This window comes from Diuraphis noxia, unplaced genomic scaffold (assembly GCF_037042655.1).
Source record: "Diuraphis noxia isolate RWA-SAM2 unplaced genomic scaffold, SU_Dnox_SAM2 contig0005, whole genome shotgun sequence".
NCBI lineage: Eukaryota > Metazoa > Arthropoda > Insecta > Hemiptera > Aphididae > Diuraphis > Diuraphis noxia.
This window is the reverse complement of record NW_028301715.1, coordinates 12,780,041-12,795,460: the sequence shown is the minus strand read 5'-3', so window position 1 is coordinate 12,795,460 and position 15,420 is coordinate 12,780,041. Positions and strand designations below refer to the sequence as shown.

General features: G+C 28.4%; 2 protein-coding genes, 1 long non-coding RNA gene and 1 pseudogene across 3 annotated transcripts in view; 3 read left to right on the top strand and 1 right to left on the bottom strand.

The window, feature by feature from the left end:
• Positions 1-4,566: 4,566 nt before the first annotated feature.
• The window catches only part of LOC149054915 (uncharacterized), a 78,342-nt gene continuing 67,488 nt past the window's right edge, over positions 4,567-15,420 (top strand). Inside the window, exon 1 of the long non-coding RNA XR_016192223.1 lies at positions 4,567-5,147. This is a non-coding gene — a long non-coding RNA (uncharacterized LOC149054915). The remainder of the gene's footprint in view (positions 5,148-15,420) is intronic.
• Positions 5,162-8,534, top strand: LOC107171937 (uncharacterized). Its single transcript, XM_089229922.1, has 6 exons — positions 5,162-6,459; positions 6,825-6,911; positions 7,537-7,578; positions 7,677-7,754; positions 7,853-7,930; positions 8,094-8,534. The coding sequence occupies exons 1-6, from the start codon at positions 6,270-6,272 to the stop codon at positions 8,264-8,266; spliced, it is 648 nt and encodes a 215-aa protein (XP_089086048.1). The 5' UTR covers positions 5,162-6,269; the 3' UTR covers positions 8,267-8,534.
• LOC149054917 (peroxynitrite isomerase THAP4-like) lies at positions 8,961-10,108 on the bottom strand. The gene is made up of 3 exons (XM_089229586.1): positions 9,956-10,108; positions 9,558-9,588; positions 8,961-9,489 (listed from the first exon to the last, which is right to left on the bottom strand). The coding sequence occupies exons 1-2, from the start codon at positions 10,106-10,108 to the stop codon at positions 9,574-9,576; spliced, it is 168 nt and encodes a 55-aa protein (XP_089085712.1). The 3' UTR covers positions 8,961-9,489; positions 9,558-9,573.
• LOC107171938 (uncharacterized) lies at positions 10,791-12,876 on the top strand (annotated as a pseudogene).

The following is a 15,420-nucleotide window of genomic DNA, read 5'->3' as shown; positions in this document are numbered from 1 at the left end:
TCGAGCCGCCACTGATCATGTTAATACTAAAATACTAAGAATTTAATCAAAAATTCGTGTACTAATGGCCTATTTGTCGATGTATATTTCAGATCAATAAAAAAAAAATAATAATAATAAATTATTCAAATTACATAATGTTATAGTCTTGTACTCTTGATGTTCAAAAACATTTGATAATTTTATAGTCAATATCAGTTTAGAATATATATATTTTTTTAATTTGTCATATTATTTGTTACTTTGATACATACAAATAAGCTTATTGACTTAAAGACAAGTAGTATTTTATTTTTTATTTTGTGTTTTATAGTAAATTATTTTTAAAGATATTGATTACATACCTACAACTATTAAATGATTAATTTTCATCCTTATATGTATATATTACCTGTACAATTATAAATTATAACACAACAATATTTTTAATTAAATTTCAAAAAAACTAATAGTTAATAATATTTTATTATTCATTACTAATTTAAAGTTCAATACTGCCATAATTGGATATATGACACAAAAATAAACATAGCTTAAATTCAATACTGCCATATTTTGGTATGTCTGAAAATCAATTTCTGTATGCTATACAGCCACATATCAAAATATGATAGTCTTGCATTTACTTAAAAATTTGTAAAAGGCCATAATAAGTCTGACTTTTTGGGTTCAAGGGAATATTTTATTATATTTGAAAAAGTCACAATATAAAGTATGTTTAAAGTGCCTATTGTAATTTTTAGTTTCAAATGCATAGGTGGAGAATTTTTGCAAACATCACCATTGTAAAAGTGTACGAACGTGTACCTCAATTCTTTTATAATATTAATTCGCAAAAGAACTGTTATTAAAACAAACTTACCTTAAATATCAATTATTTTGGGCTTTGTTAGAGTCCGCGACGTGTATGCACTCCGACGGTGAAATGGAAACGCATCAGATACTGCTGAATTGAAGTCTAAAAATAATGTGATTTATGAAAAAAAAGATTAAACGGAAAACGAGATGTTTTTCGTTCATGTTTACTTTGCTATCTAATTGAAATGTTAGAATCTTTAATAGACTGCGTCCTCCGCAACGACTTTGACAATCGCCATGGATTATATAGTACTAAATCAATAAGAGAAATCCATAGATACCTAGGTATATATTATAATACTACTTTTATATCAACGATGCCCTTGTATAGGTACACTGTTTATTGCAGGGCATTATCTATAACATTATGTATAACAAAATAAAGTACCTTGGTATTATTTTAATTATTTTTTTTAAATTTATTTATTTATTATCGATTAAGAATATTTAAGATGGTGTTGAAATGTTAGAAGCACATGCATATTTTTACTAAAATATATTTATTATGAACTATTAAATAAATGTTATTACTGCTTTTTAAAGTTAAAATTAAGTTATACAGTGTACACATTAATTTTCCGTACCGACCATGTCAGGCGACAGCTAGTTTGTAAAATTCCAAGTCAAAAGTTTTCTCGGTCGGCGGCCGCTATCCGAGTTAATAGTATTATTATTTAATACTTATTTACCAGCTGATCCCGTGCACTTCGTTGCCCGTTAAATGTACTAAATTTATATGACTCAAACTTTGTTCAATTCGTAATTTAATAATCGGTGTATGGTGTTCAAAACTTTTCTTAACTTTTCCGTTACCTGGAATAAAAATTCTGATTTTCAGAAGTATAATATTATCATGTAGGAAATCTACCTGCGGTAGATCGCGGACCTGGTGCTGTTTGTAAGTACGTGTATGATTTAACTCTAAAGTATTAAAGTTATACCAAGTTTCCATTTTTACTTAATTAAATAATAAAATTAATATATATATATATATATATATATTATGTATAAAATAAATATTTTTAATTTTAAATTCCAATAGATATTAATAGTAATAGTAGGCAGTGCGTATTTAGGGTGACATTTTGATACTTAGACTAAAAAAAGAAAGGGCAGAAAATTTTGATCTTGCCTATGTATACATTTTGTCTAGAGCCGTCCCTGCAGGCTATTATTACTTCTTTTACATTATTTATTTTGGATACGCATTCAGTACAAAAATAATTATTATTTCTTATTGTATTTGATAAAGCAAATAAAAGTGATCTATTTTATGGTATACATTTTATGTATAAAAAAATTATAATAAAATCAAATAATTTTTTTTTTATCCCTAAATTACTTAACATTTTGCCGCCCAGGGCTACAGTCCTGGTTAGCCCTAGTGTAAATACGTCCCTGGCAACGCACTTTCTTTCCCTCCGAAGCTACGGACCTGCCAATAATTAATATAATTGCAGATATTAATAAGAGTCGACGTCACGAGATAAGTAATGTATAACTATAGTTCGAGTAACTCGCAATAGAAAGGCGTGCGCGCTTAGTTTAATTATGTCGGCGGTCCAACTTCGTTGACGTCACGAGAAAAGTAACGTATAACAATTTCGAGTTACTCGTAATAAGTTGATGTGCGTTGAGTTTAATTATGTCGGTGGTCCGACGTCGTCGTCGTCTCGAGAAAAGTAACTAATATCAATTTCGAGTGACTCGTAATAGTTGATGTGCGCGCTGAGATTAATTATGTCGGCGGTCCTACGTCTTCGTCGTCACGAGAAAAGTAACGAATATAACAAGTTAGAGTTATTCGTAACAGTACGGAGTGGACACTTTGATTACCTAGTATGTTGGCAGTCCGACGTCGTCGTCGTCACGAGAAAAGTAACGTATAACAAACTCGAGTAACTCGCTATAGAACGGCGTGCGCAATGAGATTAATATTGTCGGCGGTCCGACGTCGTAATGGTTTTCTTGAGAAGAAACGTATAACAAGTTAGAGTTACTCGCAAAAGACGTACGGCGTGAGCGTTGAGGTTAATTGTGTCGGCGGTCCAACTTCATTGTCATCACGAGAAAAGTAACGTACAACAAATTCGAGTAACTCGCAATAGAACGGTGTGCACGTTGAGATTTATAATGTCGGCGGTCCAACTTCGTTGACGTCACGAGAAAAGTAACGTATAACAATTTCGAGTTATTCGTAATAAGTTGATGTGCGTTGAGTTTAATTATGTCGGTGGTCCGACGTCGTCGTCGTCACGAGAAAAGTAACGTATAACAATTTAGAGTACCTAACTCCCAATAGGACCGCGTGCGTGTTGAGTTTAATTATGTCGGCGGTCCAACTTCATTGAAGTCACGAGAAAAGTAACGTACAACAAATTCGAGTAACTCGCAATAGAACGGTGTGCACGTTGAGAATAATTATGTCGTTGGACCCTTCGACCATATAAGCTAGTAGACGCGCCTTATCTTATGCTTGTATAGGCACAATATTATGTAGCCATCATGTTTAATGATATGACGTCACGTTTGGGCAAAACAATTTCGAGTTATTATTAATTTGTTTATTTGTTGTTCACTCGTTGACAGGCTCACAGCGTTTGCCGTTTGGAACACATTTTTTATTGTCGTATTGTATTTTGTATGTCCCGAGTGTGTCCCTTGTCGTCGAAAATTATTTTTCACATTCTAGCTTTCATAGTTTTAAACTGCTTTCTTTGAAACTTGAAAGTATTGTGTTTTGAAATGTTTGATAATCATGATTTTATTATAATGATAGTTAAAGCATGAATATTGAAAAGCTTAGTTTTTGGTTGCATTATTTTACTTTTGATATTCATATGATATACCAAATGGCAAATACAACTCACTAGGACTAGGTGATGACTACTGTCTACTAAAATGGTAAAATACAATAATGGTTTGATTAAATATTGTATTCTTACTATTAATTGAATAATATTTTGTATAATATATCTATATATTGTGTAACCAAGTAATTATATTCTAATAAATAATATTTAGTATAGTTGTGGATCATTTACGTTAACAAATACATAACAATTATTTTATTGGATTTCATCATTGATTAAAATATAATATACAAATATAAGTACTACAGTAAATAAATTTATTACATACATTTATTTAAAATGTTTAAGACATTTATTGAATTATTATGTTATTTGTTAGCTTAAAAAAAGGTAGGCAGTATAAATATTAATTGTATAGTAAAAAAAAAGTAACTTATTTTTAACTAAGTTAAGTTACTTTTATTTTCTAAGTAACTTGTAACTGTTGCAAGTTAAAAAAAAATAGAGGTAACTTTTAACTTTAAACTTAACTTACTTTTTTCTTTATTAACTTATCTTAACGAATTAAAAAAATAGTTAGCTTGCCCAGCCTTGCAATTTTATGATTTCAAGTGTATATTAATCTGAGAGTTTACAATGAGGTAACAATACATATACTAGTTCTAAATATATCATTTTGGTAAATTTAATTTAATAATTAATAAATAACTCGTAAAATAGGAGAAAAACCGAGATACACAGATAGATAGATAAATAGTAATTAGTGTTATAGTAAGGAAATAAGAAATTAGGAATTAAAATTTGTAAGTAAGCCATTAATCAATCATATTTTATCGGGATGGCTAGAATACTATCTATAGTCCGGCCGCCGGCCGGTGTTATTGCCCAAACGTGACGTCACACGCTACATGATGTTGGCGTCAAGATATTTACCGTATGCCGTGTCGAAGGTTGGACCGACGTCGTCGTCGTCACGAGAAAAGTAACGTACCTATAACAAACTCGAGTAACTCGCAATAGAACGGCGTACGCGTTGAGATTAATTATGTCGGCGGTCCGACGTCATCGTCGTTACGAGAAAAGTAACGTATAACAAGTTAGAGTTCCTCGCAATAGAATGGTGTGCGCGTTGAGAATAATTGACGTCGGCCGTCCGACGTCTTCGTCGTCATGAGAACGTATAACAATTTCGAGTTACTCGTAATAAGTTGATGTGCGCGCTGAGTTTAATTATGCCGCGTGCCGTCGGTTCGACGTAGTCATGGTTTACTCGAATAGTAACGTATACCAATATTTAGAGTTACTCGTAATATTACGGCGTGCGCATTGCGATTAATATTATCGGCGTGCCGATGCGACGTCGTCATCGTTACGAGAAAAGTAACGTATAACAAACTCGAATAACTCGCAATAGAACGGCGTGCGTGTTGAGACAAATAATGTCGGCGGTCCAACTTCGTTGTCGTCACGAGAAAAGTAATGTACGTTGTATAATGCATAATATACAAAACATATTATAATTAAATCTATAAACCAGGTCAAGTAAACAATCATATGTAACAGGAAATTTTAACAATAACAATTAATAAAGCCGAATTTATACCGATGAGCGTTATAATAATCATTTTTTTAAAATTCATTACATAGTGATACTGCGATAGACGATATTATATATTATTTTACATACATTATACCCTAGAACAAATTATACATAATATATTAATTAGTAGGTATATAATAATATTTTATTGTAGATATTGTTGCCGCCCCAACATAATTATAAATAAACGTAAACTAATATATCGAGCACAGACTCTGTGGCGGCTAGCCTATGCTCAAGAGGTGTATCCGTCGATACACCTTATAATTGGGCGGGTGGTCATAGGCCATGGCGGGTATTCCTAACTGAATAAGAAAAATATATTAATAATTTAATAAACCAACCGATGGCTACCTTAATATGCTGTATTCAAAATAATCAAAATGTAAGTATTAAGGCAGCCAACATTAAACAATTTAAGTATGTATAGTGAAATTACATCGGCTTGGTATACGTATTATACGTATTAACAATAGTATTATAGTAGATACAACTATACAAGACGTATACGAGTATACGACCACAGTATACAAACATATTATTATTATTATAATATACAATCTATTCTATAGTCTTGGCGACATTATAGATAAGTATAAATAGGTACACAACGACGTCACTTGTCCAACAGTGGCTTGCTGATAATTGATATAATAGCGGGCGGAATTTTCAATAAAAATCTATTTTTGTAAACAGAAATATAATCAAATAATTTTTCCCCTACCTATTACGAGTGTCACAACGGCCAACAATAAATTGTCGATTAGTATAATAATAATAGTAATTACTAATTAGTAGTAGTTATCCAGTATTCCAGTAATGAGTAATGACTATTGAATATTGACTAAAAAAAAAAATATATGTATTATTCTAAGTGATTCTTTGTCGTACTATCGTTATTCACATTTCACTTATTCTTTATTTTATTTATTTGATGATTTATTATATTGACTATTAAGTACGATTATATTTACAATTGCATTTTAAAACACAAAGTTATGTCTGATTATAATAGTTCAATTTGTTTATGTGGTAAAAAAAAATTAAAACTTAATGAAACGAATTGGAAAAGACATGTAACCTTTTGTAGTGTTTCAAAATTAAAAAAATCTAATATCGTGAACGATGTTTCCAGTTTTTTCATAAAAAAACGTGAAATTGATAAAGTACAAGATTTGCCGAAAAAAGGTAATTACCTATAATAATAATAATTATAAAATAAAATAAGTACTGCAGGACATAGTTTAACGTCTGAACGTCCTACCTACTCTAGTCTGTACCTACTTGCTTATTTTATTTTAAATTTGTATTGAAAGAATAGTAAAAAAAATACATCATTGTAATATTAATATAAGTCATGTACTAATGTATAGTATACACCTATCACCAGATCACCTAATGACTTATTATGTAGTATACAATAATTGTAAAATTTTACTTCTTCTTAACATGCGTACCAAAGAATATGGATAGCCTGAGATAGGGTAGGACGACTAGGACGGGTAGGTAATTCTTAATAAAAATAATAATAATTGTGAATTTATAATTTTTAGTCAAACAAGATATTCTCCATGATATTCCAATTTCAATGGAAGTATGTCATACACCTAACAATTTGGTACCTCATTCTTCTACCTCTGGTTAGTAAAAATAGCTCTAAATATAAGAGTTTCTTAGTTTTTAGTTAAGCATCCTTAACATCAAGGACTACAAATATAAAATAAACATGTACATTTTAGTACCTAATTTGTATTAATTTAATTTAAATTAATTATTTTTATATTAAAATTAATTAATGTTTAGGTAATTGTAAATAAACTATGCATGTTTTAGCAAAAATATGTAATAAAACATCTAATTACCTAATTCTAAACTGAATGTATTTAATAAAAAATATAGTTCTTATACCTAGCTACAAACTACTACCTACTTATTATAATATGTTTAATGTTTATTTAGTCTTATAGTAACTAATATTAATTTTTTTTTATTATTATTATTAATTTAAGCCTCGGCTACTAAGGCCATTGGCTGCATCAGCTATGTACAGTCAAATTATTTTAAATTAGATTATATTAATTATTATAATTTATAGTCCCGGTATAATAATATTTTGATAGATTTTATTTTGAATACAATATTAAAAGTTTTTATTTGTAAAAATGGAAATACTAATTATTAATAAATTATACCTAACATTTTTTTTTATGCCTAGCGGCTATGACATGAAATTTAATTTTTATACTTCTATAATTTATGATTCAGCTGAAAGTCCTGTTGATTTGGATAGCAACTTTTCTAGTACAGGTAATTAATATATTTTTGAGGTACCTACCTAAATCATTTTAATTTTATTTACAACTTAAAAAAAATACTACTTTATTTATTTGTATTGTCATACATAGGTAATCCCAGTACACCTACCACTTTTGTAAATTCAGTTGAAAGTCTTGTTGATTTGGATACCAACTTTACTAATAGAGGTAATTAATATATTTTTGAAGTACCTACCTAAATCATTTTAATTTTATTTACAACTTAAAAAAAATACTACTTTATTTATTTGTATTGTCATACATAGGTAATCCCAGTACACCTACCACTTTTGTAAATTCAGTTGAAAGTCTTGTTGATTTGGATACCAACTTTACTAGCACAGGTAATTAATTATTAATTTAATAATATGTTTTATCATTCAATGATATTTTATTATTCAATTATATTTTTGCATATCTAATTATATTATAATAATTATGCTCATTTATAAAATAGTTATTTTTTTCATAATTAAATTATATTTATCACTATTTTTCAATTTTTAGGCGTACTTATTGATAATGACCCTGATGGCTTCTGTATGTTAAACAGACTACCACCAGCATTCATCGATTTTCTTCTGATAAATGGTCCAGCTCAACCAACTCATGAAGATATTTCTTCAAAAGAATTTCCAAAGGATAAAAGTGGTCGTAGTTTTCAAGAAGCTTGGTATTAGAAGAAATTACCAGAAAACACACTGATACGAAGAGATTGGTTAAGCTACTCAAAAATTAGAAACAAAGCATTCTGCCTTCATTGTATTTTATTTGGCAGGAAAGGTCAGAAGTGTTGGACATGGGAAAGTTTTTCGGCATGGTCTAGAGTAGAGTGCCTTGATAGAGAGAGTGTGGCCATACGGATCGATAACAAACGATAAGAGATTAGGCCGCCATTAGTTGGCTAAACAAATATTTCGGTGTATATCAGTTATTAATATTATAAGATTTTACGTATTATTTTGTAGTTTTCAATGAAAACTTTTCATTCAAATTGTTCTCAATTTCTCATTTCTTCTCAGACTCAAATATTAATTTAAGATTTATAATATAATCTTAATTAATAACATGTTATAGGACACGTACCTACTTTTTATTATACCTATTCTAAAAGTATAGAATATTTATTTTAAATAAAACAGTTACAAATTACCTAGTAATATAATATCTAAAAAATATTCTCTGTTAAATTATATTTTAAAAATAATAACTATACTGGTAAATGGTAAATATGGTTTTACCATAATAATTATGTAAAATAAAAATAGATTATTCTTGGTGATCTAATTTATAATTTGTTTATTTTATACTTGCAATGTTACATATTATTGTAGTAAGGTAAATAAATAGGTAAATAAAAATAATTATTGATAGTGTTAAATGTTTACCATTTTAATAAAAAAAATAGACAAATTAGTATACATGGAAATATATATTTGAGTTTTACAAATGTTTTTTCTTTTAGAAAATTGGTAGCTGCAGTGGCATCTTGCTATAATGCCACATTTCAAATAAACTAATTATGCCTAGTTGCATAAAAAATGTAATTATTTAATGGTTCAATAAGTAATAACATTTAATGGACAATTAATAAGCCACTAAATCATGTTAAAGGAACCATTAGCTCACTATTGATTCGTTAAAAATTTAGTGATGTTTCATGCAACCCTGCATTAGTAATTGATTTTACAATATATTGTTAAATTTCATATAGATTTAAAATAATTTCTTAATTTATTTTTCTGTAGCCCGGTTGAATAGATGAAAATAGCCAATCTTTTTCACTCAAAATATGTGTAGGATTAGTTATTTATTTACTAAAAATTAAAAACTATAATTGGAGACTTCTGGATTGATAGATTCTTTCAAGGCACTGTAATAACATTATTCAGTAATTGGACATCTGAAAATTAAAATAATACTTTATACCCAAACCAATGTATATAAATTATATTATCAAATTATACATACCTAATATATGTATTACTTATGAGATAGGTAACTGCAAAATAAAACATCAATAAATATTAAGTTAAACAGACAATCAATATTTTTTACAGCCTACTTAATATGTAAACTACCTATTTTTTTTTTTGTAACTAAATTTTTTGTAAGTTTAGTAGGTATTTATTTTATTTATTTATTTTGGTTAAAATAAATATATTTTGAAACATGGCAAGTTAAATGATTAAATGAAATATAAAATAATTGCTAAAATTTAGTAGGTACCTGGTACCTACTTGCTATGCACAAAATATATTCTGGTAAATACACATTGAATAATAAATACATAGGTATACCTACCTATATTAAACTTTTTAAAATTAACTATAATTAGTTATTTAAATATACCTAGGTAGTCTACTTACTTCACACAAGCATGAGTAATTTGTTGGTACCCAATTATCCCTCTTCATTTTTACCAGCCACATTTTCCTTCTGGCAGCATCTTTAGGAAAATGTTTCATTAGAAATCCTTTTTTATTTGAATTTGTGCATCCAACGTCTGCACACCCAGGCATTTTTCGAATTGTAATTAAACTATAGTGCATATTATAAAGTGTATATTATTTTATTTAATACACTAAATAATGTTATTATATATATTATTATTTTATTTTATAAATACCTACATATTACACGGTATCAGATAGGTTGATTGCCTGTAGTTGATAATTTATGCTTAACATACAGGTATACTGAAAATTATACTTACAAAAATTAAAGCAAACTTCGAAAATTATTATACTCAAACGATTTAACAAATAATAACAATTAAATACATATAGTAAATTGTTTTTAATTTAAAAAACTTATGATTGTGTATGTAAAAGCATCTTATCAAAAATAAAAGTAGCCAACTAATGGCGGTAAAATATTTCGTCCAATCAGAGCAATACTCCGTATGGCCACACTCTCTCTATCAAGGCACTCTAGTCTAGAGCTATTTCCAGTATACAATTACACGAGTGTTCAGATTTTCATATTGAAGCATCATTAAAATTTAAAATGAGATTGACTGCCTTGCCTATATTGTAATTACTTGAAGAAAAAAATAAGCAAGAAAAAGCAATTAACAGAGAAATAATTAAAGTACTAATCGACGCAACAATGTTTTTGAGTAGAAACTGTTAAGCATTTCGTGGACATCGAGAATCTTTAAGAAAACCTGGTAATCATGGAAATTTCTTAAATCTGATTGACATGATGTCAAAATACTCTCCATGTCTCGCTTCATACATTACTCAATTAGAAATGTCAACAAAAAAACATGAAGTTAATTTTTTAACAAAAAATCGTCAGAATCAACTAATTTCAAGCATTTCTAACAGTATAAAATCATTGATCAAAAATGAACTACAGCATTCAAAATTCTTTAGTGTATCAATTGATTCAACCTTTGATTATTCTAGAAGAGAACAAGTATCATTTGTTGTACGTTATCTTCAAATGAATGGGCAAATATGTGAGCGTTTACTTGCTTTAAAAGAATCATCCATAACTACTGGTGTTCGATTATTTAAACTTTTTGAAGATATATGTTCATCTTTGTGCCTTGATTGGAAAAATTACTTAGTAGGGTAGTCCTATGACGGAGCACAGAACACGAGAGGAGAATATAATGGCCTACAGTCATTCATTAAAGAAAAGTGCCCCACTGCGACTTTTATCTGGTGTTCAGCTCACCGATTAAATCTTGTTGAAGCAAAGACAGTAGGATGCAGCTTAGATGCTGTAGACCTATTTGGAAATATGGAAACAGTATATAATTTCATTTGTAATAGTAAAAAAAGAGTTGCCTATTTTGAAGAAGTGCAAATTAAATATTCAGGGACAAAAAAAGGTCGTTGTCTAAAACACGTCAGTACAACTAGATGGATGTCACAAGATAGAGCACTGCAAGCTGTTCTTGAAACCTATGACTCTGTAATAGATACTTTGGATAATGTTAGAAAGATCGAAGGTCCAGATGACCATTCGGTTGGGCATTTCAACAATTCAGCTGTGGGCATTTACAAAGACTTGTCACTATTTTCCATTAAAAGAATGAATGAGATTAAAAATAATTCAAATAGAATACCTGATGACGCATTTGTTGAATTTTGTAAAATTTACAATAAATTCATAATCATTGATATCTTAAAGAGTGAATATTTAAAATTTTGTCAAATTTACAAAATGTTTGAAGAAACAACAGCATTACCTACATCGTTTCACAAAGATGTGCAGAATTATGATAGCGTTGAATCAGACAGTAGTGAAGAAGAAATAGTTCTACCCAAACGGAATCCAATAACTGTAATAAATGCATGTAGTATGAAAAATGTATACAAAGTACTCCACGACAATAATTTGGCTTCAGTATTTTCAGTGCTACATACAGCTCTGAAAATTGCACTGATTCTCCCAGTTTCTATTGCATCAACAGATAGGGGTTTTTCAAAACTCAAAATCATTAAGTCTAGATTAAGGACAACCATGACAGAAAATAGACTTGAAGACTTACTGATAATAAGTTGTGAAAGAGATATTTCAGAAGTTATTGATCATGATAATATATTAAAAAGTTTTGCTGAAGAAAGTTCTGTACTAACTAAACATTCGGTGTGAATTATTCAATTAATATATTGTTATTATTATTATTATGAAAAACTAACCAGTTACTTAAACTTAAGTTTAGTTACTTAAAATTAATATTGTACAAATTACTAAATTGAATAAAAAAAATCTTAAACTATTTTTTCTTCTATTAATAGGAGGGTAGAATAATAATGTAAATTATTGGTTAGGCACTAAATTGGCACTAAATTGTATACCAGGGTTGGTGGGTGGGTAACTAAATTCAAAATTTATTACACCTTTTTTTTGTTTGATAGCCGCCACTGGGCCACAGAGAATAGCTGGTTGCTCACACTCACACACACACACTATCACCTGTTGCCATAATATTTATTTTTGTATGTACCCTATTTAAATGTGCCTTGTGAATTATATAACATAGATAATTAAGACTCATTATCGTATGGCGCAGCAACGGCTATGCAAATTTTTAATTAACACGGCCGCCGTGACACTGTCTTCTTTGTCCGTCTCGTATAAAACGTTGTCTCGTTAACACGGTGTATGCAAAGAAAAAATATATTTATTATTTCTAATAATTGTAAAATAAGTTTGTGCAAATATTGTTTTTTATTATAATTATTAGCGCCAGAAAGGCTTAATTAAATTGTACCAAATTAAATTATTATATTAAATTCTCAGTGTGACATTATAGTATTATTAGTTATTACTGACGTAATAAGCGCAATCGTCAGTTTTATATTATACTCATTAGCAGCTACCTATTTTTTGTAACACTTTAAAGAATTGTATTCTTTTGTTGTATGTGTTTTTTTTTGTATTATAATACCTATAGCTCAGGACCAGCTGGCCAGTCTGCACTCCACAAACTACTGTGAGTTATTATATTATATTTATTATATTTTTGTTACAATTATTATTATATTCTGTCGTGCCAGAAGAGCGCATAGTGCTATTATCTCGTATTATTATTCTGCTTGGTCATAAGAATTACAAAGCAAAAAAAGGTATATTTTGTAGGTATATAATTGTTGCTAAAACTAGACAGCTCTAAAAGCTTAAGAGTTAAGACTAACAATGCTTCAGAGCGTGCATGGTCCTCTACGCTTGCATTTATTTAAACTAAAAGTTATATAAGTATAGGTAGTAATATGCTATATCAATCTCTGTCAATAATATGTAGATACTGAGGCAGGGATCCAACAATTCACCTTTGCAAAAATATATTGTTTTCAATTTTTAATCAATAATATCTGTCCTTGTATTTTATTTGAATGTACCTATCTATAGTTTTTCTTATTCGTTTATTTTAGGATAATCAATATTGTTTTACTCTCTATTTTTTATACTCATAAACATTGTATAAATAATTTGTATTGATAATTAATTTAAAAAAAAAATTGTTTTTTTTCTAGAAAAAATTAACACAAATATAAGCTGGTAAGAAACAGCAATTTAATTTTTGTTTTTTGTTAACTTGAGCATTTATATATATGCAAATGAAGAATTTTAAATTAACTGCCAGTTGAATAAAATATGCCACCCAAAATTATTATTTTCAATAATAATAAAGAATAAAAAGGTTAAATAGGTATGTATAAATGTATAATTAATGCAAAGCTATACTGTTAGTATTTCTTGTCTGTCACTTTTATGCCTAACTGCAAGGTGCAAATCATATAATATGTATAATGTGTATACCTAAATAGTATAAATTATATGTCCATGTTGCTGACATATTAATGTTTTAAATCAGTGTTTCTCAACCTTTTTACTGTGGCGACCCCTTTTTTAAATTTAAATTTTTTAGCGACCCCTACATATATATTTTTACATACTCGCTTAGATTATCATTATAAATAATCTAGAGTCTATAGTTACTACAAGTACTGTACACGAGAAATATAAAAGATACATATTATAATATTATATTTATTTAAAATTAAAAAAAACGTACATTAAATATTTCATTTTATTATATAAATATATTTTATTTTTTTATTATTTGAGCTTTTAATTTTCGCATTGATTTAAATCATTCGATTGCGACCCTAAATAATAAGTTGGCGACCCCCAAAGGGGTCGCGACCCCCAGGTTGTGAAACACTGTTTTAAATAATTATTTAGTATGCTATCAACACCAAAAAAATACTTAACTAGTAACAATCACTGATAAATAGATTTTAATCACTTGGGAGGATTTTAATTTTTCTTTGCTCTCTAATTTGACATCCAGTGTACTCACCAACCCCTAAATGTTTCACCGACCATGATTCAAAGTTATAATAGTAAACTATATGCAATTTATATAAAAATAAGTGTGGGTACCTACTCAAAGAATGACATAAAACCATGGAAATAAATACCACAAAATATAATAAATAAGTACTTCTGTTTATCAATGTATAAAAAACCTTAAATCACATATTTTGAATGTCAGAGTAAACTTATTAGATAATACTACAATAAATGTACAAATGTAGTCAGGGTGTTACTAATTGTGATTTGAGTTTTACATATTGAATAAGTAACATAAATGTAATTTTGAATATTTAACATACCTTTTATATAGGTACCTATATAACTACTTACTTACATATTACATTATGAATGATTAATACCAAAATCTATAAAAAGGTATTAAATTACTACTATAGGTATACAAGTACTCGGTACCTATTTGTTCGATGCCTGCTATTAATGATGTTAATACATTGTTCACAATTTTAATTTTAATATCAACAGTTACACAACTTACCATGTAGGTACCTATCTAATTAGGGATAATGTAAAATGCATTGCATTATATCAGAAAATATAATATTATAAACTATTATAATACAAATCCATCTTATTATTTAATTATTGTTTTTAACAATCTATAATATCATAGAAATTGATATTATAATGTATTCTTTTGTATAGGTATGGTATATACCTAATAATATTTGGTCACTGTTTTAGATTCCGAATGAAGTGATTTCTAATTGAGTTCACTGGTGCTTTTAAAAAAAAAAAATTAGGTGTAATATAAAGTAACAAAGTATAAACATATAAATAGTAATATATTTGATGGTATATGAATTATACTTCTGAAATATTACTATTAAAATAACCACACGTGGTTTAATACACTATGTGAATTGAATTGTCATGTATTTATAATTCACGTAGGCCCATGATAAAAAAATCGGTTCACTATACTATAAGAGCGTAATCGCCACAAGTTCTGATTGTATAGTCTTAACAACAT

What these genes read in the sequence shown, in the direction of transcription:
- LOC107171937 (XM_089229922.1), top strand. Translation starts at nt 6,270, where the DNA reads ATGTCTGATTATAATAGTTCAATTTGTTTATGTGGTAAAAAAAAATTA. An exon ending in TAGCAACTTTTCTAGTACAG is followed by an intron (nt 7,579 to 7,676) that starts GTAATTAATATA and finishes TGTCATACATAG; the next exon opens with GTAATCCCAGTACACCTACC. An exon ending in TACCAACTTTACTAATAGAG is followed by an intron (nt 7,755 to 7,852) that starts GTAATTAATATA and finishes TGTCATACATAG; the next exon opens with GTAATCCCAGTACACCTACC.
- LOC149054917 (XM_089229586.1), bottom strand. Translation starts at nt 10,108, where the DNA reads ATGCCTGGGTGTGCAGACGTTGGATGCACAAATTCAAATAAAAAAGGA.